At 32.0% G+C, this 26469-nt stretch overlaps 2 protein-coding genes across 2 annotated transcripts; both read left to right on the top strand.

Moving 5' to 3' along the window:
• The first annotated feature begins 397 nt into the window (after positions 1-397).
• LOC129311674 (transcription factor MYB1R1) lies at positions 398-1849 on the top strand. Its single transcript, XM_054954071.1, has 3 exons — positions 398-831; positions 940-1148; positions 1238-1849. The coding sequence occupies exons 1-3, from the start codon at positions 570-572 to the stop codon at positions 1589-1591; spliced, it is 825 nt and encodes a 274-aa protein (XP_054810046.1). The 5' UTR covers positions 398-569; the 3' UTR covers positions 1592-1849.
• Positions 1850-20890: 19041 nt separating this feature from the next.
• LOC129311771 (probable inactive receptor kinase At1g27190) lies at positions 20891-23074 on the top strand. Its single transcript, XM_054954225.1, has one exon. The coding sequence runs from the start codon at positions 20944-20946 to the stop codon at positions 22831-22833; it is 1890 nt and encodes a 629-aa protein (XP_054810200.1). The 5' UTR covers positions 20891-20943; the 3' UTR covers positions 22834-23074.
• The last annotated feature ends 3395 nt before the right edge of the window (positions 23075-26469 follow it).

Genomic DNA, 26469 nt, shown 5'->3' with positions numbered 1-26469 from the left:
TTATAATTTGAATGATTAAAAAATTAAATTTTTTTAAATAATAATCTCCCAAAAGGATGCATCTTAAAATTCTTAATCACGGCAAAGAGCATCTACCTAGGATAACATGGAAGATAATAATAGCATAATTTTCTCTGTTACCATTTCTTAGTGGTTTTTCTTTTTTTTTACTGTAATTATGATCGGACAACGATGACCGTCTATGTCTGACATTTGGCCTCGTGCGTACCGAGCAAATAGACGGTCCTGATTCATGACCCTGTATACAAACAGTGAAAAGACGACGTTCAGTATATAATAATCACTGCACCTACGCCACACAGTATCATTCCCCCCTTCCCCCCTCTTTCACTTCCTCGGTGCAAACCCTATTTAATCCCGCCCTCACGTACGGCAGCTCTACCAGAAAGATACACAAACCCTAGAAATCACCTCTCTCTCTCTCTCTCTCTCTCTGTTGCTACACCCTCTTCGCTTTTCATGGATTGAGACAACAAAAGCAGAATAAACCAGAGTCTTCGCTCGTAAGTACGAGTCGCACCGTTCTTGGCTGTGAATTTTAGAACAAGATGATGCCTCGCACGTGCTCACAGTGTGGCACCACCGGCCACAACTCCCGAACATGCGCCGACGGCAACAGCGGCACTGGCGAGAACAGTATCTTACTGTTCGGAGTGCGAGTCACGCAAGGGAACTCGTTCAGGAAGAGCGCTAGCATGACCGATCTATCACAGTACGAACAGCCGGCGCCTCAGGATCCCAACGCCGATGCCGATTACGTCTCCGATGATGTCGTTCACGCTTCTGGTCGCAGCCGCGAGCGAAAGAGAGGTCCGTAACCGTATTGCGTGTTTGTATTATAATATGATTGATTTATGTTGGCTTTGTTTGGGTCTGGGGATAGATTATTTGGCTTTCCGATTGCTTGGTTCTGTGTAGGTGTTCCATGGACGGAGGAGGAGCATAGGCTATTCCTCTTGGGGCTCCGGCAGGTCGGTAAAGGTGATTGGAGAGGGATTTCTAGAAACTTCGTGAGAACTCGGACACCAACTCAGGTAGCCAGTCATGCTCAGAAGTACTTCCTCCGCCGCCATCACCAGAACAGGAGACGCCGGAGATCTAGTCTGTTTGATATCACCACCGATACGGTATTTAATCCTTCGTTTTCATTCTATGCTATCCTTTGTTGTTTACCGATATATATTTGCATTTATCAGAAGTGATTTATCGATTCCAGGTTATGGAATCTTCAACGGCAGTGGAAGGAGGTAGAATCCACCAAGAAGCGGTCCCGCCCAAATATCCCCATTCCGCTAGCTTCAACGGTTCTGCTTTTCAGATGACGCTGTCCCCGCCGATGTCTCCGACGGGAGCTAAATTAATAAGGCCAACGCCGATCCTGCCAATTGCTCCATCGTCGAACATGGCGAATTTAAACTTGAAAGAGAAAGGTTACGTGGCCGTCTCTCTGCCGGCGAGCAAGGAGAAGTCGTCGACGACAAGTAGCAGGACGTCGGCGTTGGCTTTGGAGGTGATTTCAGGGAAGCTAAGCGGTGGCGGTGATCGCAGTAGCATGATTAGTGTTGCTTGAAGATTAGGAAAAAGAAAAGATGATAGCGGAGGGAAATTGTATGAACTTCGAAGACTTGGAAATGGCTCAGGGCTGTGCCGGAGAGTTCTGGAAGATTATAATATTGGGGCAGATTGTACAGAGCAACAGGGGTAGAGAGAGAAGATGTGGGTTTGAAATTTTAATATATTCTCTCAGTTCTGTATATAGTAAGACGTTTTTAATCCAACTAATAAAAAATTATTATTTAATTAAAAGTATAATAATATTTTAATTTTATTTCTAACTATTAGAAATAAAAAAATATTTTTTTAAAATAAATTAATAAAAGTATTTATTTTTTTAATTTAATAAAGATATAAGGATATGTTCATTAAAAAATATCCTTAATTCCTTACAATTTTTTATATTTAAAGATAAAAAAAAATTCAAAAAATTTTTTTATACAGAGGGAGGGAGGAAGTGCATATTTGTCGGCCTTGCTTTTAGGAGTTGTATTGTATGTGCGAGGTGATGAATGACGATGATGATAGGGCATCAGATACTCATACGATGTGATTGGCCTGTTTATTCCCCAGTCGTGCATGAATTTTTAATTCGGCACCACAGGAACCAGTGAACCACACCATCGAAATTGGAATCACTTCATTAAAAAATAAAGAACAGAAAAAAGAAAGAAATTGCTCTTCGTATAATTTGAATTTTTGTCCTTCATTTCTTTTTGATAAAAAGATATTAAAAGAATCACGAATGCAGCCTGCGTGTCTCTTTTAAATTTTAATACAAACAATTATCAAGAAAAAAATTTACATGGTTCAAAAGCTATAAGAAATATTTCAGAGGAAAAGCATAGATTTTACCTTTTTTTGGGGGTGCAATATAGCGTTCTTGTTCCAAATTTAAATTTGGTAAAAGAAACCAAATTTATGTTAGATTTTTTTGTGGGTTTTTTTAATCTTTTCATTTCAGTTTAAGATGTTATTTCACACTAGGTATATCCAGGGTCACTGTTGTCATGCTCTGTGCCTAGGTATTCTCCAATCTGACCTACCAGGTTTTCTTGGTTGACGTGCGACATGGTTTTGGTTATTATTAGTCCATCTCCTTTTTTTTTTTTTCGTTTCAAAATCAAACCACGTGGTATTTAGAGTCATATCAAATTTTGACTATTTTGGGTTGAATTGCCGGGGATCACCGGAGTAATACGTGTTCATTACATTCACACTCTCCGTAATTATTAACACCATTCTTTTCTATAAGAGAAGGTCAACAAAATAACTGTCAATGCAATGGTATTCATACAAAATTAATGCTCTAGACTTCTGGAACCGTGACTTATTCCCATGTCATATTAAGTTATTGGTAACTTTTTTAAGGTGTTTAAAAAATAAGATTAAAGTTTAATTTTGTCTTTATATTTATTTTAAAAAAATTAATTTTTTAATCTTTTAACTTTTAACTCACTTGTAACTCAATTTCTCAATTATAACTCACTGCGACTCAGTCTCTCAATTATAACTCGTTGCGACTTAATCCTTTAACTTTTATTTCACCTATAATTCGGTCCTTATTTTTAATTTTTTTTTAAAAAATTTCGTATCAAATAAGAGAGATAAAAATTTGCTCATATATTATCCTAAAATACCCTCCTCTTGCTTATTGATGTGAAATATAAACTAACATGAAAAAAATTAATAAAAATTTAGGAACTAATTTGTAAGTGATTTAAAAGTTGAAGAATTAAATCATAAGTGAGTCATCTATAAATTTATAAAATGCTAGCAAAAATAATATTTAAATATAAAAATATTAAATTAGATGGTGTAATATTTTAAATAATAATATTTAAATACTTAATATTTTAATAATATTTATTTAATTTTATTTTAACAAGATTTCAGGATGCCCAATGCCTCAAGAAAAAGACTTTAAGGTGCCTAGTGTTTATAAAAAAAGAGTTTGAGGGCAAATTAACACCAAAAGACTTGCCATGTGTTACATGTCACTGTGCGTGGACTCCACATATCTGCCACGTCAGCAAAAAATAAAAAATTAATGGTTGGTTAATGAAATGGGGTTTTTGCTCTGAAAAATAGTTCATGGGCAAAATTATCTCACTTAAGAGTATAAGATACATAACATTTTTAAAAAATAAGTATAGGAGCAAAATTAAACCTTAATCCTAAAAAATAGCAGGTGAAATTTTAATTTTTTTAAAAAATTTACAATATGTTTCTAATTATAGTATTATATTCTCATTAAATATACTACTCTATCTTATCTCCACAGTATAAATTATTATTAACTAATTCATTCTTTGCAAAAAATGTTAGTTGAAACCTGTATTTTGAACCAAGGGGTGCTGTTAGAAAGCAGCTTATATTGTGGTCGAGAGGGAGTATATAAATACTTTAATCATGATAATTGAAATTTCAAAGTATCATTTTTTCCAAAAAAAAGAAATGAATGAAACAAGGATATAATTGAAAATTGAAAAATAATTATAAAATTAGCTAATACTTTATATTTTGGATTAAGTAGAGTTTTTAGTAGATGGCCTATGTATTATAGTTGGGAGAGAGTATGCTTAGTATAAAGGAAAACCTTTTAAAATGTCAACTATAATAAGATTACAAAGCAGTAAATTTTAATGATATTTTACTGAAACACCTTCGATTTACATTATGTGTTAAATACACTACTACAATTAGAATAGATTGGGGTGTTAATGAATGGAAGATAGTAAAATAAATTAATGTTTCCTTGGGATTCTAAAATCAGAAGTATTTTGGAAAATTAGAAAAAAATTTAACGAACATTATTTTAAAATAAGGTAAGATTGTACTGTGTGATATATATTAAATTATTTAGACTTTGGCAAAAAAAAAGCATATATATATTATTTAAACTTGGTACATGTATGTTTATTAATATCCAATTGTGCATGGGTTCTCATAAATTATCTCCATGGTTAAAAGGCTTCAAAATTATCAAATAAGTTAATTAAAATGGTTGAACAATGAGGCAGTAATCAAATGCAATATGCAAAGCAACAAACATAGATTATATTGACTTTGGCTGCTGTGTAGGAGCTGATCATGTATAAGCACTCCTTTTTTTTTTTTGAACATATCTTTTCAAGGTATTTTATGCAAATCAAGAATTAATTTAGTAATTTAAATTATAGTCAAATTTAATGATACAAAACTAAAATATTCTTTACTTGAATAGCCTCTTAGATATGGAGTAGACTGAAATATTATTGAGGTTAATTTAAAACATAACACTTCCTTAAAATTCAAAGATGACAAGCATATATTTTTGAAAAGAAATTAAATTATAAAAAATGCAAAATAATACTTATTTTGAAATGAGAGTGTTAAATGTATTTGTTAATAATATCAATATATATCAAAGGTTTCAAGGAGGCACATGATACTTATTAAGCAATGAAATAAGGGAGAATGATAGATAGGTCCCAAATTAAGATGTCAATTAATTCAAATTTAGTCTCAAAGTTCCAAACTACAAGAGTATCGGCTTTCAATTTTGTAACTTCGTTGTGAATAATTTATAATTTATTTTTTAAATTTTAATATAGTTGAAGAATAAATAAATTAGTTTTTTTAAAAAAATTAAAACACAAGTTGCTAATTCATTATAATGAAATTGCAAAATTGATAGCCAAATTTGTAAATTTTTGAAATTTAATGCTTTGGGACTTAATTAGAATTAATTAATCTTTTAGGACCTATCTATTATTTCCCATGAAATAATGGAATTTATTTAATTTATATACTTCATAAAAATATAGAGAGTACCCATTATTTCTTGGTTACCCATTGATACCATTCTTGGATCTTGAATATTTTATTTAGTGGCCAAAAGAGGGGCAAGCACTCTATTATTTTTACTATGCATGTACAAGAAGAGTTTGAACTTTGAACTTAATCATATCAGCACACCACCAACATTCTTAATTATCATTGATCTAAAACCTTATGTGGTTCATGAGTATCTTTCAATAAAAGAGATATACTGGCTTTTGCAGCAACAAAAATATTTAGGAATTTCCATATCTAAGTAATTATATTACTTCAGTTGTAAACATCCAATTTTCACTAGGATTATATACAATATATAGGAGGATAGCGAAACTTCAGTAACATTCCAGGGGCTAATTAATTAATTAGACCATAGAACCATAGAAGATAATGATATGACACCAACGAATTTTTTGTCAGACGAAGAATCACCAGAGAAGTAAAAGTACTATTAATTAACATGATTCCCATTGATCTTTTCACGAACTTGGTTGATATAGCTGCCAGCTTGAGCATCAACGTCGTCATTAGTTTCATGCCTCGTTAAGGTTTGACCAACCTGTTCTGATGTCTTCACTCGTGTCGTCGATGACTTTGGGAAAGGATCGTAATTAGGCTCTGATAATCTTTCATGATCTTCTGGTTGTGGTGGATCATGACCATGGTTTAGCGGGAAACTTTGGTCACCGAATAAGCTGCGACATGATAGTCTGATGATGTTTGATACCAGCAACATCGAAACTTCATAGAGTGATGATGAGGACGACGACGACGAGGATTTTTTCCTGTTGTTTCCGCAGTACTCATCGATCGCCATGGGATAGGGTTGATGAGGAAGATAAAAAGAAGTGGTCGATGAGCTAGATAGATCTCTCTCATAAAGAGATCTACATGAGCAGAATGAGAATTTAAACAGGCCAATTTCAAAAGGGATATAAAGTCATTCGATCACGCACGTCAGCTTTCAAAAAAGAAGATACTTCAAGAAAGGATGAGGAAAAGATAACCTTTTTTTTTTTTTATAATAGCCGGAGACTTTCGGATATTCAATAATTACAAGAATTAGTGTACAAAGAGAGAAAGTTATACTTTATTATTTTACCAATCACACACATTAAAATAGATTCGAATATAATATTTCACCTAAAGAGTCTTGAGTCCACCAGAATATGTGTATATATATATATATATATATTATATAGATCATACGAGGCACGGAAATTAATTATTGGATGGAATTAGGGAATGGATGAATTTGGGAATCTTAAATCTTGAAAGAAATCTAATTCCTTGACGACAAAAGGCTATCATTCCCTGGTTTTTTTTGCAGCCAGGACTTTAGGGAAATCAGTTATTGTCAGCAAGCGTTTAAAGAGACGGAAACAGTGTGCACCAGCAAGAAGGCATTTTTTTTTTGGGGGAGGGGGGGGGGGGAACAAAACAGAAAGCATATTTGAATAAGTGGTGCATTGGTGATCGCTCATAAAGATTATCTTTTTTGAATTGTTGGTAGCAAATAGTAGCTTTTTTCAACTAAATTATAACATAAACGAGAGTTGAATTTCGAACCTTCAAACTAAAATGGAAGTCAATCCAAATGCTTGACTCGTTTCATCATATTATACAATATTTGTTACACAAGCACTCCTTTATTCATATCAGAAAAATCATAAACAATAAATTTTTGAAATTTAAAATAGATTATATGATTTGGCAAAAAAAAATATAATATTAGGATTCAAATTCTCTGAAACTGAAACTGGTAAATTTGTGTGAACTTTTCCTTTAAAAAAAAAAAGATAGAAGATTTTATATTTTATAAAGAATAATAAAATGAATAAAAGTATTGACAAAATTTTGACAAAATTTCACTAATCTCAACTTGGGAAGATTTGAATCAGATAATATAATATATTTTGCTTTCTTTCTCCTCACTTTTAGCTCTTGCTGTGATGGTGTCTCTTTCTACATCCACCATAAAGAAAAGAGGTCACTGTAGAATCTATATGTTGCTTTTTTTTTTTTTTAATATAAGGCCATGGTATAAATCATGTAAGGAGATTAAGTTTAGGTCATGTTAAAAATTGTGAGACTTCTACTATCCATGGACAGGTTATCAAATGAGGTAATATTAAAATTCTTGCTCGAAACTTTATGAGCTAAAAGATCAGTGTATCAATTATCTTTTTTATAAAAATAATCAAAAGTGATCTCTCAATCTTTCATAGTGAGATTTTTAATATTTTTGATGACTGTTGAGAGAGGGTGGTTATGAGAGAAGTTACATTCAATGAGAGAAAGAGCCTTCATGTAATATAAATAAACATTAACTCTGGGAATCTTAGTATTCTAGCCAATGTTTAGACTTCTCAATATCTCTATAAGCTCAACTATTATGTTGGATTGATAATCAAGATTTTTAAGGAAGCCTTCAATTCAATTACCTTTATCATTCCTTATATGTTGCTTTTCTTCTTATTCCAAGCATGGATTTCTTATTAGGAAAGATAGTATGTGGCTCGCACGGGTTGAATTTTTTTTTTTAAAAAGTAAATGATAATATTTGTTAATTATTTAAAATATAAAATGTTGTTAAGTAAAAATAATTTTTAAAATAAACTTTCTAATATTGTTGACATTTATAAATTAAACTACATGATTATTCCAAATAAAAAATTGTCTTTTGTAGCCTTTATAGTATCCAAACTTTCGATACAATTTATTCAAACCATAGCAGGGGTATTTGGATTTTTGTATCTTTAGAATTAAGTTATTTATAAATTTAGAATTAGATACTGAGTTTCCCCCTATTTTACCTTAGTCATATATACTTCCATTCTATTGAAACATATATCAACCTCCCATTAAATCATAAATGTTAAACAAAAATACTCCTCTTTAAATATAAATATTATCTAAAAATTATTTAAATTATCCAAAAAATCAGTGCATGTTTTATTACATTTTTATTTATATTTAAAATTGTATAATTATAAAATTTATTTATTTAGTATTTTTTTAAAAAATTTTGATAAATAAATTAGCTAAAATAATATTTAAACACGCAGCGCGGTTAAAAAATTTATGAAATAAAAAATTAATATAACAAATAAATTAATATAATTTAGAAATATGTTAATTATTCTTTAAATTTCATTAATTTTGACAAAAAAATTTTAAAATTACTTATTTGAATATACATACTTAATTATTTAAATTTTTTTAAAATTGGTTGAGAGAGTAGACAGTTAGATCATACGGGTAAATGAATAATTTTAAAACTTTTAACACAATTGCAAATAAAAATTTAAATATTTTATACTATCTAATGGAATATTCCTAACAATATTAAATATTGGACTAAAATGTAGGTTTTAAAAATAGAGAGTAAATCTCTATAATTTTAGAAAAACGAAAGGAAAATTATTGTATTCACTCATAAATTTAATTCATTGTTTTAGTAACTGGGGGACGAAAACAAAAATTCATCCCGATTAGCTTGTGCAATTTGCAAAGAGCTTTCGTGAATTTGCACGACAAGAAAAAGGACTTGAATTCATCTACCAGCACAGGAATAATATGAGGGCAAAGATACAAACCTGTTCCATACTTCCTTTTTTTATATATACTGACATCACCCGCACATAAAATATAGTGGGCATCTAATTAAAAGATAAGATCAATCAAATGACCAAAAGAAAACCTTGATGAAGATAAATCGTAACAATTTTGTCTATTCTGACATCTAAACCCAAATCTAAGTAAACATTAATAAGCATTTTGTTCTCATGCTTTAACCTACCTGATGCATCTTAAGAGGGAAACTGAACAATGAAGTGAATGAACCTAATGATTCATACCTATGCTTTATTAGTATCTATAACGGGATTTAGTCCTCTAAAGCAATGCACCAAGTTGCTTGATCGAGAGGTGGTCACTCCAAGAGCGATCTTGGATTGAACGTAGATGTAGAGAAAGGGAAGAAGAAAGTGGTAATCGTTATGTTTTTTTTTTTTAAAAAAAACTACCACTTACAGTTGTGATTGGAAATGGTATGCGTAAGTGGTTTTAAGTTGTTTCCACTATTTAAGGCTGTATGTTTGGTTTGACGGAGAGGAGAGGATAATATTTTTATGTTACCTTATTTGGTTTGGATGGAGAAGAGAAAAGGAAAATTTTAGTAATCTTTTAATTTGTTTGGTTTAGGAGGGGAGGGGAGGGGAGGTAATAAATAATTTACTCTAATATCCATATATAATATTGTCTATGCCCATGTATATTAGCAGCAAACTGTGTAAAAAAATGAGTAACTATGCAGGAAAAAAAAAAAAAGCTTAGGAGTCAAGAATGGCTAAAATACTTTTTTTTTAAAAAATGAAAAATCTCTAGCATAATTAATTTTTATATTCATGCTTTCCTTTGAGTATAAATTTTTTTTCTTTCCCATCTCATTATCCCCAATGTCGCTCATCATGCTGTGTCTTCACCATGCTCTGTCTCACCTCGCATGTGTGGCACCCTCTCTTTTTCTCTCTTAGCTTTTCCCTTTGTTTGGCAAAGTGGAGGAGAGGAAAATTTTCCCTCTTCTTCCCTCTAAAACCTCCACCCTAAATAGGGGGCTCGCTCCCCTCTTTTTCCTCCCCTCCCCTCCACTAAAATCCTTCCCCTCCCTCTCCTCTAACCAAACATAGCATAAATGGGAGGGGAGCAATATAGAGAAGGGGAGTTTCCTCCAAAATTTCTTAATCAAATGAAGGAAAGGGAGTATCTTTTCCCTCCAAAACTACCTAACCAATCACACCAAGATTAATCTAACTTATACAAATACATGTCAATTAATCATAGTGATACAAATGGCATATTCAAATAAAAAATGTTCACATATTAAACCATTCAATTCATATAGTTATAAAATTAACAATGATGTGATATTAGATTATTTATCATGCAAGGGTGGTAATAGCAACCATATGCCCCTTGTAAGACATACAGACCATAAAAATAACAACAATATGGTCATATAATAATATGCATAAAAACATATATGGGATTATAATACTAATAACCATGTGCCTCTATCAAATTATGCTAGCCCATAATAATAATAACCATATGGCTGAAATATGATATGCATGATCAATATTAAACTTATACCTTACCGATACCTCCGACATGAAACCGGTGGCTAATTAGTAGGCTATGTCCACTTGTAAGGAGTTTTCCGGTTAAGGCTACTATACTTACTTATAAGACATGATTTTCCTTAATACTAACAACTATGAAATGTTATAACCCTAAGCTAACCTCCTCATAAGCAAATGGATACTAGTTAGGTTTTAATCCTTCAAAGAACATGTGGGACAGTCCCTCAATAGTAATGGAACAATAGCTACCTCCTGATTCTAATAGTTGGCAACCAAGTTGACCTTCGATTCTAGCAATAAGACACCCATACCATATGGATTTACAGTATCTATTCGTCTCCTTATAAGTGAACTCCCACCTCATGTGATCATGCCATATATAACTATATAACATGTAGCATGCATATTCTTATTCATTAATAGCATACAAATTATTGACACCATTTTCATCATAACATACTCAACATTTTACTCAACACAATCACATTCAGGCAATATCTTAATTCATAATTTTCATCTAATCGTACTTACTTAACAACTCAAAATACACACACACTTACACGTGCACGCACACACATTGAAACATCATTTTTATTAATTCAACCACATTTATACATATCACATAAAACTTGTCATTTTGTCACCATTTATATCAACACTTAGTTTTAGGAATATCACATGTTCATCAATTAAAACTTTTCAATGATAATCAATTAAATACATAAATGTATAAATTAAATTTCTCTTGATTACCTCAAACCTTTAAGAGGTCGAAGGCTGACCCGTCTTTACCACTTGCTTTCGAGCAAAACTCAAGCTCTTTGATGCTTCGTGAGGTTAGTCTGCAATTGACATTAACATGGATCATTAATAATCATCAAAATCACCACTTTCAACATCTAATTTCATACTTTAAATAACCAAATTTTTAATTACAACATCAACCTCACATCCAATGAGTTTCTTAACTCTCATTAACTTTATTTAACTCTCAACAACTTAAATAATCACTAATATGTGATCTAATAATCCAAAACCATCATTAATGTCACAAGTGACTCATTTTCAACTCTCAAATTTAAATACTTTAATCATTTAAAACTCTCAACTGTTGAGTTTAATTACCATATTAGGTACATTAATCTTATTAGCTGTAACTAACACAATCCTTAATTAATATCAATGGCAATCACCTACCTCAAACACTATCATTTATGGTACTTTAGGGAATAATTTCATCCATACTAATGAGCCTAGGCTTAAAGATGCTCAAACTCATCAAAGCTAAGTTTAAACAACTTAAACAACTCTCATTAGTCCCACTTAAACTAATGGGTTCAAACTAATAGCCTTAGGTTTTGAAAATCCTCATCTCCCAACCTCAAATCCACTTCTAAAATGTGCAAAGAGAAGAAGAGATAAGAAAGACATATCTAGGTAAATCAAGCTCCAATTACCTCTACAATGCCCAAAATTTAATGCCTTAATAGAGAAAATACTCTCTTTGTCACCCTCTCTCTATTTTCTAATGTTTTCCTTTATTTTTGAACTATTTTTATAACATCTTAAAGATTTAAAATTGATTAACTAAGCTTAATGAGGGTAATTTAGTGAATTAATGTGGCGTGTAGTCAGAGAGGTTTAATTTGTGTAATTAATTATGATTTCAGCCTTAAATATAGGTTCGAAGTGAAGTCAAGCTATTTAGGTATCAAAAGAGGAGAAGAATTGAAGAAAGGTTCTCTGTACCACTTGTCACAGCGTGAGGATTGTAGACCACAATGCACAGAGGCAACCAATGTGAGCTAGGCCTCTTTGTACCATATGCCACGGTGCACTGCCAAAATTATAGTTAAACCAATTTGTGTTTGTGTAAAAAAACCAAAGGAGGGAAAGAGGAGAAAACGAAAAGCACACCCATTACTTTGTTAGGGTGCGAATTTAGGACCTACTAGAGATATTTTAAAACTTCCTAACTCACAAAGTAAGTACATTATGCTTTTCCCTCCCATTTTCTTCCATTTTCATAAAGGTTAAAGTTAGGGTTAGAGTTCGAAGAGTGAATTTCGATCCACATGAGCTATAGGTCCAAACTCATTGGCTAAAATAGATGTAACAAGGGTTGTTTAGAATATTTAAACCTTATATTAATGATTTGAGAGTTGTTAGTTGTTGAGGGCCATTAATATCCAAAAATAGCAATAAATATGTTTGTTGGGAATGTTGGTAACCATTAATGGTAGTTTAAATGCTCTTTAATGACAGTATGATTGTTGAAACTTAATAAACTCATTAGGTATAATTGGGAGTGAGTTTATGGCTTTGTTGAAAGGGAGTATATGAAGTTATGGTGTTGAAAATTGCCCAAAAATGAGATAATAATGTTTGTCCTTATGATATGATTGCAAATTAACCCAACTAGCACCATTCAAACTTGAGAAGAAGCTTTGAAAGTTGGTATTTTAAGAGAAAAACCTTTAACTTCTTAAATATTTGAGGTAATCGGGGGATGTCTAGTTTGTATAGTTGTATGTTAATTAATTATTTGTTGAATGAGATTGTTTAGAATTATTAGATGTTTGAAAACTCTTTGATATAAATTTTGGCATTGTGGTGATTGTGTGTATGGCATTATGCTAAGTTGTTTGGAATAATAATATGTATGTTTATTTATATGACTCGTGATGATAATTTGCAAGTATGATATTATGAAAATGAGCAATATGCAATATTTAACATATGGAGTATGTCAGAGTAGAGAAAATAGAGTTATGGATGAGATATGATATGATTGTTGCTTTAATTGCATAATATATATAATATGTGCATAGCATGATCATTGGCAAGAGTTCACATAGGGAGAGGAGTAGATTCATAAATTCATATAGTAATGGCAGCTCACAATTGAAATTGAAAGCTTGCCTTGGCACCGACCGTTGAAATCTAAAGGTAGCTATTGTCTGATAATTGATTTGAGATTGTCTTACTTATTCTTTAAGAGACTCAAACCTAACTAGTCTCTATTGGTTCATGAAGAGGTTAGATTAGGGATACGACATCTAATGGTTATTAGTATTGAGGGAAAACATGGTACATAAGTGGATGAGTTAACCTTAGCCAGGTGGCTTCTCACAAATGAAAGGCCGTGTTAGTCTAAGTTACGAATATAGCCACTAATAGCCATTAGCTAATGGCACAGGTTTCATATTCAAACTCATTTTCTATAAAAAGTTGGACACCAAAACTCATTTTGACCATATTTTTCACAAAATCTCTCAAATGGGGTGTTTCAACTCAACCACACATACCAATAGCTTACATAAACCATTCGACCACACTTAATAAACTCTTACAGACTCGTACAACACACCATACTCAACCAATAATGTTTATTTCACAAAATCACCACTCAACTCCAGTTTTCACAAAACATAGAGAGGGAGGAAAAATTACACAAAATCAACCATTTCATTCATATTTCTCAAAAATACATATATTCCTACTTGCACAAGTATTTTGACCCTATACATGGTTTCACAAACAAAACTACTAACCCAGGGCACAAAATACACTAGTTAAATATAAAATTATGTAAGTAATGCACCAATCATGATAATTTATCCTAGTTGGCAGGGACATTAACAAATACACATGTAAATAGCAAAAGAAAGGCACATAGAAGATTTACTCCACTAATCCTAAGCCTCTGTATGTTTTCCCTAACTCGGATTCGATGAGCTAGGTCATTAAAATATACAGAATTGAGGAGTGAGTACAACTACTCAGTAACCAAGTTTTATTTAACCCTTACAGTTATATATTAATTGTAAATAGATACAATTAGGCAAATAAATACATAATTCACATAGTATTAGGCCACGGTTCACAAAACTAGCAATCATGTAACTGTGCTTATCACAAAACACTATATCATGTTATTTCACAAAAACATAATATAGGGTTGCAAAAATAACAACCATGCGCCCTTGACACGTGCCGGACCACAAAACTAACAACCATGTGGTCAGGCTTATGTGCATGATCATATGCCAATCTTATATCTTCTTGTTACCTCCGACACGAAACCGGTGGTTATCACGCGGCTATGCCCTTCACGGACTAACCCAGCCTTCCACTTGTAAGGAGTTATCGAGTCAGGATTAACTTACTCACTTATGTAATCTAATTTTTCTTAATACTAACAATCATAGGGTGTCATACCCCTAATCAAGCCTCCTCATAAACCGAGAGAGACTAGTTAGGTTCGAGTCTTTCATAGAATAAGTGGGATAATCCTGAAATAACCATGGGATAAGGGTTACCTCCCGATTCCAATAGTCAGTGCCAAGGTTAGTCCTCGATTCCAACAATCACTGTCAAACCATGTAGATTTTCAACCAATCTACTTCTTTCCCTAAGCGAACTCCTGCCAATGATCATGTTATGCACATGTCGCACATAATATGCATATTAACAGTCATTTCTTAACATATGAACTCACATAACACAAATGCTCCATACTTTAACACATATTTCATCACAATTCTTCACCCCTATTAATAAATCACAATTAATTTCATAAAACATCAGGGGTGGTAGAATCAAGGTTTTCTTTCAAAAGAAAACATTTCACAAATCAACACTTGACCAATATGCATCATCAATTAAACTCATAAATCACATTTCACAAATACAATTAACATTTAGCTATAAAAATTAAGTTCTTACATTTACCTCAAACCTTTAAGAGGTCAAAGGTTTACCCCTTACTATACCGACTTTCCAAAGCTTCAACAAGCTCGAATGGTGCCAAAATAAACCTCTCTACAACAATATCACAAGGATATCATCATTATCTAGCTCTTGAAACTTTATCAACATAAACTCCACATACACTATATTTATCAACTCATAATCAATACCCATTCTTACCTAATGGTCTCATTAATTATATTAATATACATTACCATTAATTACACCTTAAACCATCATTAATTCACATTAGCATCTTCCAACTACCTCATAAATATCAATTTTTGGATATTTAATGCTCCCATAGACCAATCACTTTTAAAATTATCAATGTGGTGTTTCAATACATTAAGCAACTCCCATGTAACTTATTTTAACCAATGGAATTAGACCCATACTCCTATGGACTGAAAATCCATCTCCCAACTCAAACCCTACCATAAATCATTACAAATGAGGGAGAGAAAGGAAGAAGAAGGCACTATAATCTTACCTTAGATGTTTGGGAGCTTTAATCTATCAAAAATATGACTAAATGTCGTGCTCTAGCAAAGTCAAAACCAAGCTCTTTGTTTTCTTTCTCTTTTTATCTTCTGTTTTCATGTAGCTCACAAGCTAATTTATCTAATTTTTAGCCGTGCGCCACGGCATATGATGCCCTCCACCGTGGCGCATGGCACAGAGGAGCCTGTTATGTTTAAATTATCTTCGTGCGTTGTGGTGGACCAACCACGTGCCGTGGCATATAGCACGGAAAACAATTCTTCACTTTTTCATCCTCTTTTCTTGCCTGGGTGGCTCGCCATTGATTCAAACCCACTTTTAGGGCAGAAATCATAATAATTATGCCAAGTTAAGTCCCTCCAGTCACACACCTCATTAACTCACTAGCTACTCTCATTAGGTTAATAAATCAGGGTTAAAAAAATGTTTAGATGTTACACCTTATCGAATCAGGATTGGGAAAAACAACCAGAGGCATAACATTCTAAATAAATCCTATTTATAGTCCTCTTAGTTTTATTTATGTGTATTTTGATGGTTATTTTGCCAACTAGGACTTATACCATTATTTGAACTACTTGTATTATAAATGAAAATATTGTGTGTATTTCATGCCCTGAATTGTTGACATGTGATTATAAGGCTTATATAAGGCTAAAATACTAGTACAAGTAGAGTAAAGTGTATTTTTTTAAATGAATATTGACAATTTAATGCAAAGTTACCTCCCCCTTATGTTTTTGTGAAATCAAGGATTGAGGGTTGAATTTATGATATTGTGTGTTAATTAGCTTGTAGTGTGTTGCACGAGTCTTAAATAGTTCATTGAGTATGGTCTAAAGGTTGGTGTAGGCTTTTGGCATATCTATTAGAGTATGGGTACCTTAGATGTGAGTTGATGTGAAGGAGTAAATTTATAATGAGTGCCCAAACTTTTTGTAAAAAATGATTTAGTTGTGAAACTTGTACAAGGAGAAAGCTCTCCATAGACACTAAGATCAGCCCAATCGGATGTCAAATAGAGGTTAAGGATGCATTGAAAGTTCATCCCTGTGCTATCGATTTGACAATAAAATGCTATCAAATTCGTGTAATGCACCACGGTGTATGGTGCCTCTTGCCGTGGGGCAAGAGCAATTAGTTGTGGCACATGTGTAGTTTTCTTGCATAGTCTATTGTTTTGAGTTATATGTAAATGTTTTGATTATTTCTTCGATTTTTAGGCTTTCGCATCAATTTTTAGACTTTGATTGGATATATTGAAAGTGTATGGGATTATTTTAAATATTAAAATCTTAGGATCTCATTTACATAATTTGATAAATTTATCAGTCTTACTTTGAGATAATCTCTTAATTACTTGGAATTGGGTTAATCGGGTAATAGTGAGAGAGATTTTTACAATTTTTACATTTTTAAAAGACTGATTTTGAAAATTATGCTACAACCTAAATTTTTATGTTACAGCATAATGCACAATGGGCCAGAATTCAATTTTTCTCTACAATTTGAGCTCGAGTAACCCAATTTACTTTCAAACCTAATCCAAAGGCTAAACCTAAAGCTCTTTCTAATTATTTTCAAATCCATATGTACTTAAATTTACATATTTACCTTTATTAGCTTAATTAATCAAGAAGATAATTTTTAGGATGTTACAAGAGAAATAAACCAGAGAATGATTGAGAAATATCGTATGTATTATTGATCTGAAGGGTAGATTATATACACCAAGAAAATAGATGAACAATAATGACTAATAATTATATAATAATGTCAAATAATATATCCTAATAATGATTGAGATATATACACAATAATGATAATAGATGTTTGGAGAATATTCTAGATAATATTCTCCTCAAACTCAAGATGGCTTAATAGAAAGTAACTTAAGTTTGTCTACTAAAAAGTGAAAGCGGCCTGGATGAAAAAATTTAGTAAACAAGTTTGTCGACTAATGCTTGGTTTGAATTGGAACGAGTTGAATGGTGCCCTGAACAATATACTATTAAATAAAGTAACAGTCGATCTCAATATGTTTGGTTTGTTTATGAAACATATCATTATGAGCAATCTTGATTGTAGCTTAACTATCATAATAGATGTTTATGAAGAAGCTTGAGATACTCCTAGCTCATCAAATAACTAACGGAGCCAAACTACCTCAGCAATCATGTTTGCTAGTACACAATATTCCAATTCAGTATCAGAGCGAGAGGCTAACGTTTGCTTCTTACTTCTCCAAGAGATAAGGGAATGGCCAAGGAAGATGTAAAAACTAGTCGTAGACCGTTGATCATCATGATCACCACCCTAGCTAGCATCAGAGTAAGCTCGTAGTACAAGAAAAGAGTTAGCAAAGAAGTGAAGCCCAAAATACAGAGTACCTTTAATGCACTGAATGATCTAATGAGCAGTTTAAGGCTCTAACATATACTGGTTAACAATGAGGACTACATAAGCAATGTCAGAATGAGTCACAATAAGATAGATAAGGCCCCTAGTTAATTGGCGGTAACAAGTGAGATTATTCAATAAGGTGCCATTAATGGAAGTATAGTGAACATACAGTTCAATAGGAGTTTTTTCAATCTCCTTGTTAGAAAGGTGAGATTGAGATATCAAATTAATAACATGCTTGACCTAGGAAAGAGATATATCATCTCTCCCATAATGAACTTCGAGTCTAAGAAAATAGTTTGGTCTTCAAAGATCATTCATTTTGAATTTGTGGCCCAAATATGTCTTAAGCTCTTAGACTCCTGTATCATCATTACCTATGATAATCATGTCATTAACATATAACAACAACAAAGCAATACCACGAGTAGTAGAGTGAACAAAAAGAGCTAACTCATGATGACTACATGTGAAACTTAGTTAACTCATAGTATTACTAAACTTAGCAAATCATGTATGGGGAGCTTGCTTAAGCTCACATAGAGCCCAATAAAGACAATAAACCTTCATTTTTGGATGTTAATACTTAGGTGGAGGTTTCATATACATTTCTTTCTCTATATCACCATTCAAAAAGGCATTTTTAACATCCATCTGATGAAGACTCCAATACTTAACAGCAATAATGGCTAAAAGACTGTGAACAAATGTCGTAAAGGCAATAAGTGCAAAAGTTTCCTTATAATTAACACTAGACTCTTGAGTGAAACCTTAGGCCACCAAGCAGGCCTTATATTGCTTCAAAGAGCCATCAAAATGAGCTTTGTTTTTATAGAAGAGTTTTACTAGAAGGAAGATCAACAAGATTAATCCAAAGAATCATGAAAACTATTAGAGATAAGAGAGATAAACCAAAGAATGATTGAAAAATGTCACATGTATTATTAATCTAAAAGGTACATTATATACAATAAGAAAATAGATGACATAATAATGATTAATAATTATATAATAATATCAAATAATATTTTTTAATAATAATTGAAATATATACGCAACAATGATAGAAGATATTTAGAGAATATTCTAGATAATAGGCTTTAAAAAGTAATTTCAAAACTTGAAGAAAAAATTTGTCAAAAAATAAAAGCAACTTATCTAATTAACTAAATTATACGATTAAGAATACTATTTATTTTTTATTTTTTATTTTTTTTCATAGAACCTTTTTATTTTTTGTTAAAAAAGAAGGGTATACCCCAAATTCTAAAACTTGGTTGGCCCGATCATATTGATAAGCTATCCTGGGCCAAGAAAGCATTTTGTTGGGCAGAACATGGCCCTACTTTCTCTTAAAAAGAACTTTGAAAACAATTGTTTCCATGAAAATCAATGGTAATTTTGCCTCAACTTGCATGCTCCTCCTATGTCCTATCCTTTTTAATTTTCATAAGGTGGGGTGATTTTCTCGTTATTTTTATAAGGTAACATATGAGATATTTATTTTATTTTTTAGATTACCCTTATTTAATGTAGGCTTGTGTGCTTTGAACTTGACTCTTTGACTTCTCTGGTGATAATAGGTTTAGCAATGATAAAGTTAAGAACTTTGTTAATTTTCAGACGGAGTGAGTTAACGGGTTTTATACCTCTGCTGGTTTGGATGAAAATTCTACATTATAAGTTAGCATTTACAAACATTAAAATGCATGGAAAAAAATAAAATATTACTCTCACTATTAAAAAATATAAGATATTTTTTAAGGAGTTAGATGTTAAAAAATATAAAATATTTTTAGTCTCTTGAAGTATAATCATTGCCTTTTTTTAAAAGTACCCTTATTGAATGAACTACTTTATATTATTATAGGGTGTTTACTATGGGTAAGTATAAAAGATAGGATTAATTTGAAAGTAGGTCACTACTTTATTGAGAGGTTAGATTTAGTTAAAAATATCTTATATTTTTTAACAGAGAAGTATATATTTTTAAAATTTACTGTATAATTTCTGCAAAGAGATAAAAAAAAAAAAACCTTAAACTAACTAGACATTTAAACCCCACCTGTTTTTATTATGAGAGGCCAAATATTTGGACTTGGCTTCCCTCATTCCTTACATGTTAAACTACATTCTTAGCAAAGAAAGTACAATATCTTAAAAAAAAAAAAACAAAAACTGAACTTCAATATTAACAAAAAAATGAAAATAACAAAGCTGATATCAAATCAACTAAAGCTGGCGTAGCAGATAATATCGTCACTTAAACAAATTAGAACCCTAATCCTTGTGTAAATGCAACAATTTAGCTTTGAGGGGTTGACCATTCCGTGCACTTATATTAAAAGAAAAAAAACTGAAATCAATCATGTTTTTCTCAAAACCATAATTAAATCTAAAACTACATGGCGTTCCTTGAAAATATCATATCTATCTCTTTTTAAGAAAACTAATCATAAATAAAAATTAATAATAAATTTTATTTAAAAAATAAATAATATTTTTATTTTAATAATAATTCATCTCATATTAATTTTTATCTGTAATTAATATTGGGAGGACGCTAGGTGTGATTTTTCCAAGAATCTTTAACATAAAAAACGGCGTCGCATTAGTATCATCTTTGAATGCTTTCCAATTATAGGCACATCCCAAAAGATTCAACGTTTCAACTGGTAGTCAAAAAGCTGCGTACTCCCTCTCTCCTTTCTCTATCTGTCCCAATCTCTTCAACCTCTGCTTCATTATGAACTCCAAAGCACTCATTCACAACATAAACGTGAGCCCCATTTCGTTCATCATGAACTTCATCCTTCTCACCGCTTTAATCTTTCTCCTTTATTTTTCATCGCTTTCTGTTTCCATCGAGGATGACGTTGTTTGCCTCGAAGGTGTCAAGAACTCATTTTCCGACCCAAATGGAAAACTCAGCACTTGGAGCTTCACCAACACCTCCGTGTCCTCAATCTGCCAGCTCGTCGGTGTTTCTTGCTGGAACGAGAAGGAGACCCGCCTCATAAGCCTTCAGCTCCGTGACATGCAGCTAGCGGGAAGACTCCCTGAGTCGCTCAAGTATTGCCGAAGCCTCCAGACCCTCGTCCTCTCCGGTAACGCTCTCTCCGGTTCGATCCCTTCGTATATCTGTAGCTGGTTGCCTTATCTGGTCACCCTAGATCTCTCCAGTAACCAAATATCGGGTTCCATCCCACCCGAGATTGTGAATTGTAAGTTCCTGAATACACTTGTTCTAAATGATAACAAGCTATCGGGTTCGATCCCTTATGAACTGGGTCGGCTTGACCGATTGAAGAAGCTCTCTGTTGCCAATAACGATCTCTCGGGTTCTATTCCACCGGATTTGTCCAAATTTGACGCAGCTGATTTTGATGGCAACAGTGGGTTATGTGGGAAACCTATTGGATCAAAGTGTGGTGGATTGAGTCGTAAAAGTCTCGGGATTATTATTGCTGCTGGTGCTGTTGGAGCTTTGGGATCTTTAGTTGTGGGTTTCGCTCTCTGGTGGTGGTTCTTCCTGAGAATCAGTGAGCAAAAGAAAGAGTATAGTGGTTCTGGTGGTGGAAAGCAAGTGGGCGATTGGATTGAGTTGTTGAAGTCACACAAGCTTGCTCAAGTTTCTTTGTTCCAGAAACCCATCGTGAAAGTCAGATTAGCTGATTTGCTAATTGCTACCAACAGCTTCCACCCAGAAAATATTGTGATTTCTAGTAGAACAGGCGTCTCTTATAAGGCTGTTCTGCGAGATGGATCAGCTCTTGCCGTGAAGAGGCTTAATTCTTGTAAACTTGGTGAGAAACAATTCCGATCCGAGATGAACAGGTTGGGGCAGCTCAGACACCCCAATTTGGTACCTCTTTTGGGTTTCTGTTTGGTGGAAGAAGAGAAGCTTCTGGTGTACAAGCACATGTTCAATGGAACCTTGTACTCTCAGTTGCATAAAAATGGTCATGGTAATAATAGTCAGTATAGTTTTTTGGACTGGCCAACGAGACTCAGGATTGGGATAGGTGCTGCCAGAGGACTTGCTTGGCTTCACCATGCTTGTCAACCTCCCTATGTTCACCAGAACATCAGCTCAAATATTGTCCTTCTTGACTATGATTTTGAAGCTCGAATAACGGATTTTGGATTGGCAAGGCTCGTGGTTACTCGCGATCCCAATGATAGCTCCTTTGTGAATGGAGATCTGGGTGAGTTTGGGTATGTTGCTCCTGAGTATTCAAGTACCGTGGTTGCTTCCTTGAAAGGCGATGTTTATGGTTTTGGAGTAGTTCTTTTGGAATTGGTCACTGGGATGAAGCCAGTGGAAGTAAACACTGGAGGGGAAGGATTCAAAGGGAATTTAGTGGATTGGGTCAATTGGTTAACATTGACAGGAAGAACCAAAGAAGCCATAGATAAAGCATTGTTCAATGAAAATCCTGAACATGGGGATGAATTTACCCAGTTCATGAAGGTTGCCATATCTTGTGTTGTTTCTAGGCCTAAAGATAGACCTTCCATGTACCAAGTTTTCTCCTCTCTGAAGAGCATGGCTGAGAAACATGGTTTCGCTGATCAGTATGATGAATTCCCAGTTGTCTCTGGCAAAGAAGACTCTAATTACATTAAGAATTAGCCTACCAGTGAGGAAGAAGAATCACATGTGTTGTGCCTATGAGAGATGCTGTAACTGTGTCAAATTTCACACAAACGCCCTACCTTCTTTTCTTTTTCTTTTTTTTTTTTTTCATTTGGCATGACAATTTGTAACTCTTATTATTTACTTCAGATTCTGGTAACATCTGTTATGTAAACAGTATGATGCATCTGGTTCTTTTGTCGTTACTATCTACCGGACATGCTCTGTGTTTTCTGAATCCTTCATTAGTATGATTTAAGCAGCATCTGGCAGATGTATTGCTTCAAATTGGTCCCCTGTTCATTACACTCTGTTCATTACACTGTTGTGAGGTTAGTAATTTGGTCCCCTGCAAAATCTCCAAAGTTGAAACGGCATTGGAGATGATACGGACCCTTGAGATGACTGGAGGGAGAAGGAAAAAGAAAAGGGGCACTTGAACCATTGTGTTAACTTTACCCAAAAAGAAAAGAATTGTGTTAAAGAGGGAACTAAAAACGGTAAACAACAAACATCAATAAATAATGTAAATCTGCGGGGCAGCATGATCATATAACCAGCAGACGGCAAATGTTCCAGCATGATACCGTTGATAATAATTGTGATCGAAGCAACCAAAAGGCAAACAGATTGAGATCTTTGGAAAAATAAATCTGATTTTTCTTTTGTTAGGCCTGTTGGATCGCCTAATTTTATAACTTGCCATTCTTTCCAAGCAATGGCCAAACTGTGGGAACTTATAATTGAATATATTAAACTTCTTTGACCACATAGTCCTGACCCAGATTGGTGAATTTTCATGGAACTATTTGGTGGGAATTTGAAAATTTTGAACACAGTAACAAGTTTTACGCTTTTTTCTCGAGTCACTAGGCATTCTAGCATGTGACAATGAAAAATTTGTTTCAAGGCTAGGTACTCATGGACTGGAAATTTTACTAAAGATATCCTGTCAAATATACTTACTCATATTTCCAGAGCATATTTTAAAAGGTTAATTTAATCTTATTTATAAATTATATATTTTTTTTAATTTTTTTTAAAATTACTTTTAAAATTATCCTTCATAAGAAAAAAATAATAGAATATCACTTTTTGAGTTTTTGTTTTATAAGAATATAGTTAAAATTTCACACACTTTTATGTATTTTACTTTTCTATATTAATATTAATGAAGTTGATAAGAAAAATTTATAAAAGAGCTAGAGAGAGTGCATATTTTGTCTATCAAAGTCTATTTCAGATGATTTTTTTAAGAAAAAATGATAATAAAATCTTTTTAAATATTAAATGATAATTTGGTCCCTTGAAATGTCCTAATTCCTCTAAAATCTTTAAAAAATTTTCTATCATTAATAAATTTATATAAATTATCATTGTTGAAAATAAATGATTCACAATTTTTCTTCTTATATTCGTAACCTTTTTTTTTATTTGTAACAATGCAACAGCAATAAGAAATTTAACATTCGAAATTGTGATTTGCTGTTGCATTATTGTTAGTTTAAGAAGCAAAGCTGCGAATATAAAAAAAAATTATAAATTATTTATTTTCAATAAGAGCAATTTAGCAATTTATATAAATTCATTATGACAGAAAAGCTTTTCGAAGAACCAAATTATCATTTATATATCTCAAATATTTTATTATTAATTGTTTTTATTTTAATGATGATAGTTCGATTATTTTCATTATCTCAACACATCACGAACAACTAATTGACTTTACAAATTTATTTGTATTTAATAAAAGTCTATTATATTTCCATAAAATTCAAGATAAATCACGCTACTCATAACCATCACCTATGAATTTGTGAATAAGATTATTTGTTTGAACAATGTGTATAAATGTACATGGAAAAAATGACAATTAGAACTCCATGAGAATATTAGTGATAATTATAGACCTTGAATTATTGAAATCTTAATAACATATCATGATCGTTACTTACAATAAATTACTCATTCCGTTAAAAATATAAGATATTTTTTAAAGATTTAGATGTTAAAAAATATAATATATTTTTAATTTTTTAATGTGTAATCATTGCCTTTTTTTAAAGTATCCCTATTAATAATAATTTGATATTTATTGTAGAGTATTTAATAGAGGTAGGAGTAAATATAAAAAGATACAATTAGTTTGAAAGTAGGCAACAATTTTATTGAGGGGTAAGATTCATTAAAAATACTTTATATCTTAAACAGAGGAAGTATCTTTTTATTAATTGGCTTAAGATTCAAATCCAGTTTTAGTAAATTCATAACTAATACTATAAAGATTTTCAACTATCTTTTATTAAATTCCCAAACCATAGAAAAAAATCATAAGTAATTAACTTACAATTCATAATTGATTCTTATGAATTTCTAACTTACTTTACAAATAATCCAAATATATTTAATAGATTTCATAATCAATTTATTTATATATTGATAGTAAAAAAATTAATAACTAGCTTGTAATTTATAATTAACTCTTATAAATTTTTAACTCATATTATAAATAATTTTGAATGTATTTAAGAGTACATTTTTAGCTGACTATCCACATTATTTTAATCCCAAACGAAGATTATGATTTGTTATTAAAATTTTAGGATGTGCAATTGTCATTACAGGGTTCTTAATTGTCATTTTCCTTATATAGATCGTTGTCACGTCAAGCGTCCAAAGATTTTGACCCGGTGCTAACAGTTATAAATCAACTCGTAAAATGACCAGTGGCCCCATGTTGTAAACACAACGAAGAGCATGAGAATTTGATAGAGACCCGAGAATTTTTGTGCGCATTACCTAACATACCCACCCTAGGCCTTCCTTAATCAACCTTGTACTTGCTCTCTCATCCACGTTTGAATCCTGTTACATTGACACTTGTAAAAACTTTGTATTAATGAATCCTATTTTAGTGGCAACTATTTCGAAATTTCAACACTAGTGGCAAGGCACTTTTGTAAAACTGTAGGCGCAGCCCCAGTTCAATTCCTGAACAGTAAATACAAATTACTAAACAAAGGAATCATAACTGTTGCTATTAACGGAAGGAGATAAATCTGTTTAAGTAATACTCCGTTTAAAATATAAATTAAATTTTATTTTTAATAAAATAATTACTTACTTTTCGATCACCCTATCTTTTCATATTTATCTATAAAACACTTTACAATAAATATAAAATCATTATCAACAGGGACAGTTTTGAAAAACAATAATTATACCTCGAAAGACTAAAAATGCATAATTTTTTGAACATTCAACTTCTTTAAAATAACTTATATTTTTTTAATTGAGGAGTAGGTTTTAACATGCATGAAATATCAAGGGAACGTTTTTACAAAAGCATACTCCCTCTAAAACATAATACTCCCTTTGTTAGAAAATATAAAATATTTTTTTAAAAAATAATATTTAAAAATATAAAATATTTTTAGTCTTTGGATATGTAATCAATACTTTTTTGTAAAAAAAATATCCTTATTGATGGTAACTTTTATATTTATTATAGGATATTTAATAGAAATAAAAATAAAAGAATAGGGTTAATTTAAAAGTAGGTAACTACTCTATTGATGTGAGATTCAGTTAAAAATGCCTTATATTTTTAAATAAAGGGCGTATAAGTTATTA

The sequence above is a fragment of the Prosopis cineraria genome, unplaced genomic scaffold (assembly GCF_029017545.1).
Source record: "Prosopis cineraria cultivar Desert tree isolate PC_DT_omini unplaced genomic scaffold, ASM2901754v1 PC5, whole genome shotgun sequence".
In the NCBI taxonomy this organism is placed as follows: domain Eukaryota; kingdom Viridiplantae; phylum Streptophyta; class Magnoliopsida; order Fabales; family Fabaceae; genus Prosopis; species Prosopis cineraria.
The sequence above is the reverse complement of the archived record's forward strand: the minus strand, read 5'-3'. Positions and strand labels throughout refer to the sequence as shown.

Excerpts from the sequence above, each read along its gene's own strand:
- LOC129311674 (XM_054954071.1), top strand. The coding sequence starts at position 570 with ATGATGCCTCGCACGTGCTCACAGTGTGGCACCACCGGCCACAACTCC. Across the intron at positions 832-939 it reads CAGCCGCGAGCGAAAGAGAG|GTGTTCCATGGACGGAGGAG; the intron begins GTCCGTAACCGT and ends GGTTCTGTGTAG. Across the intron at positions 1,149-1,237 it reads TTGATATCACCACCGATACG|GTTATGGAATCTTCAACGGC; the intron begins GTATTTAATCCT and ends TATCGATTCCAG.
- LOC129311771 (XM_054954225.1), top strand. The coding sequence starts at position 20,944 with ATGAACTCCAAAGCACTCATTCACAACATAAACGTGAGCCCCATTTCG.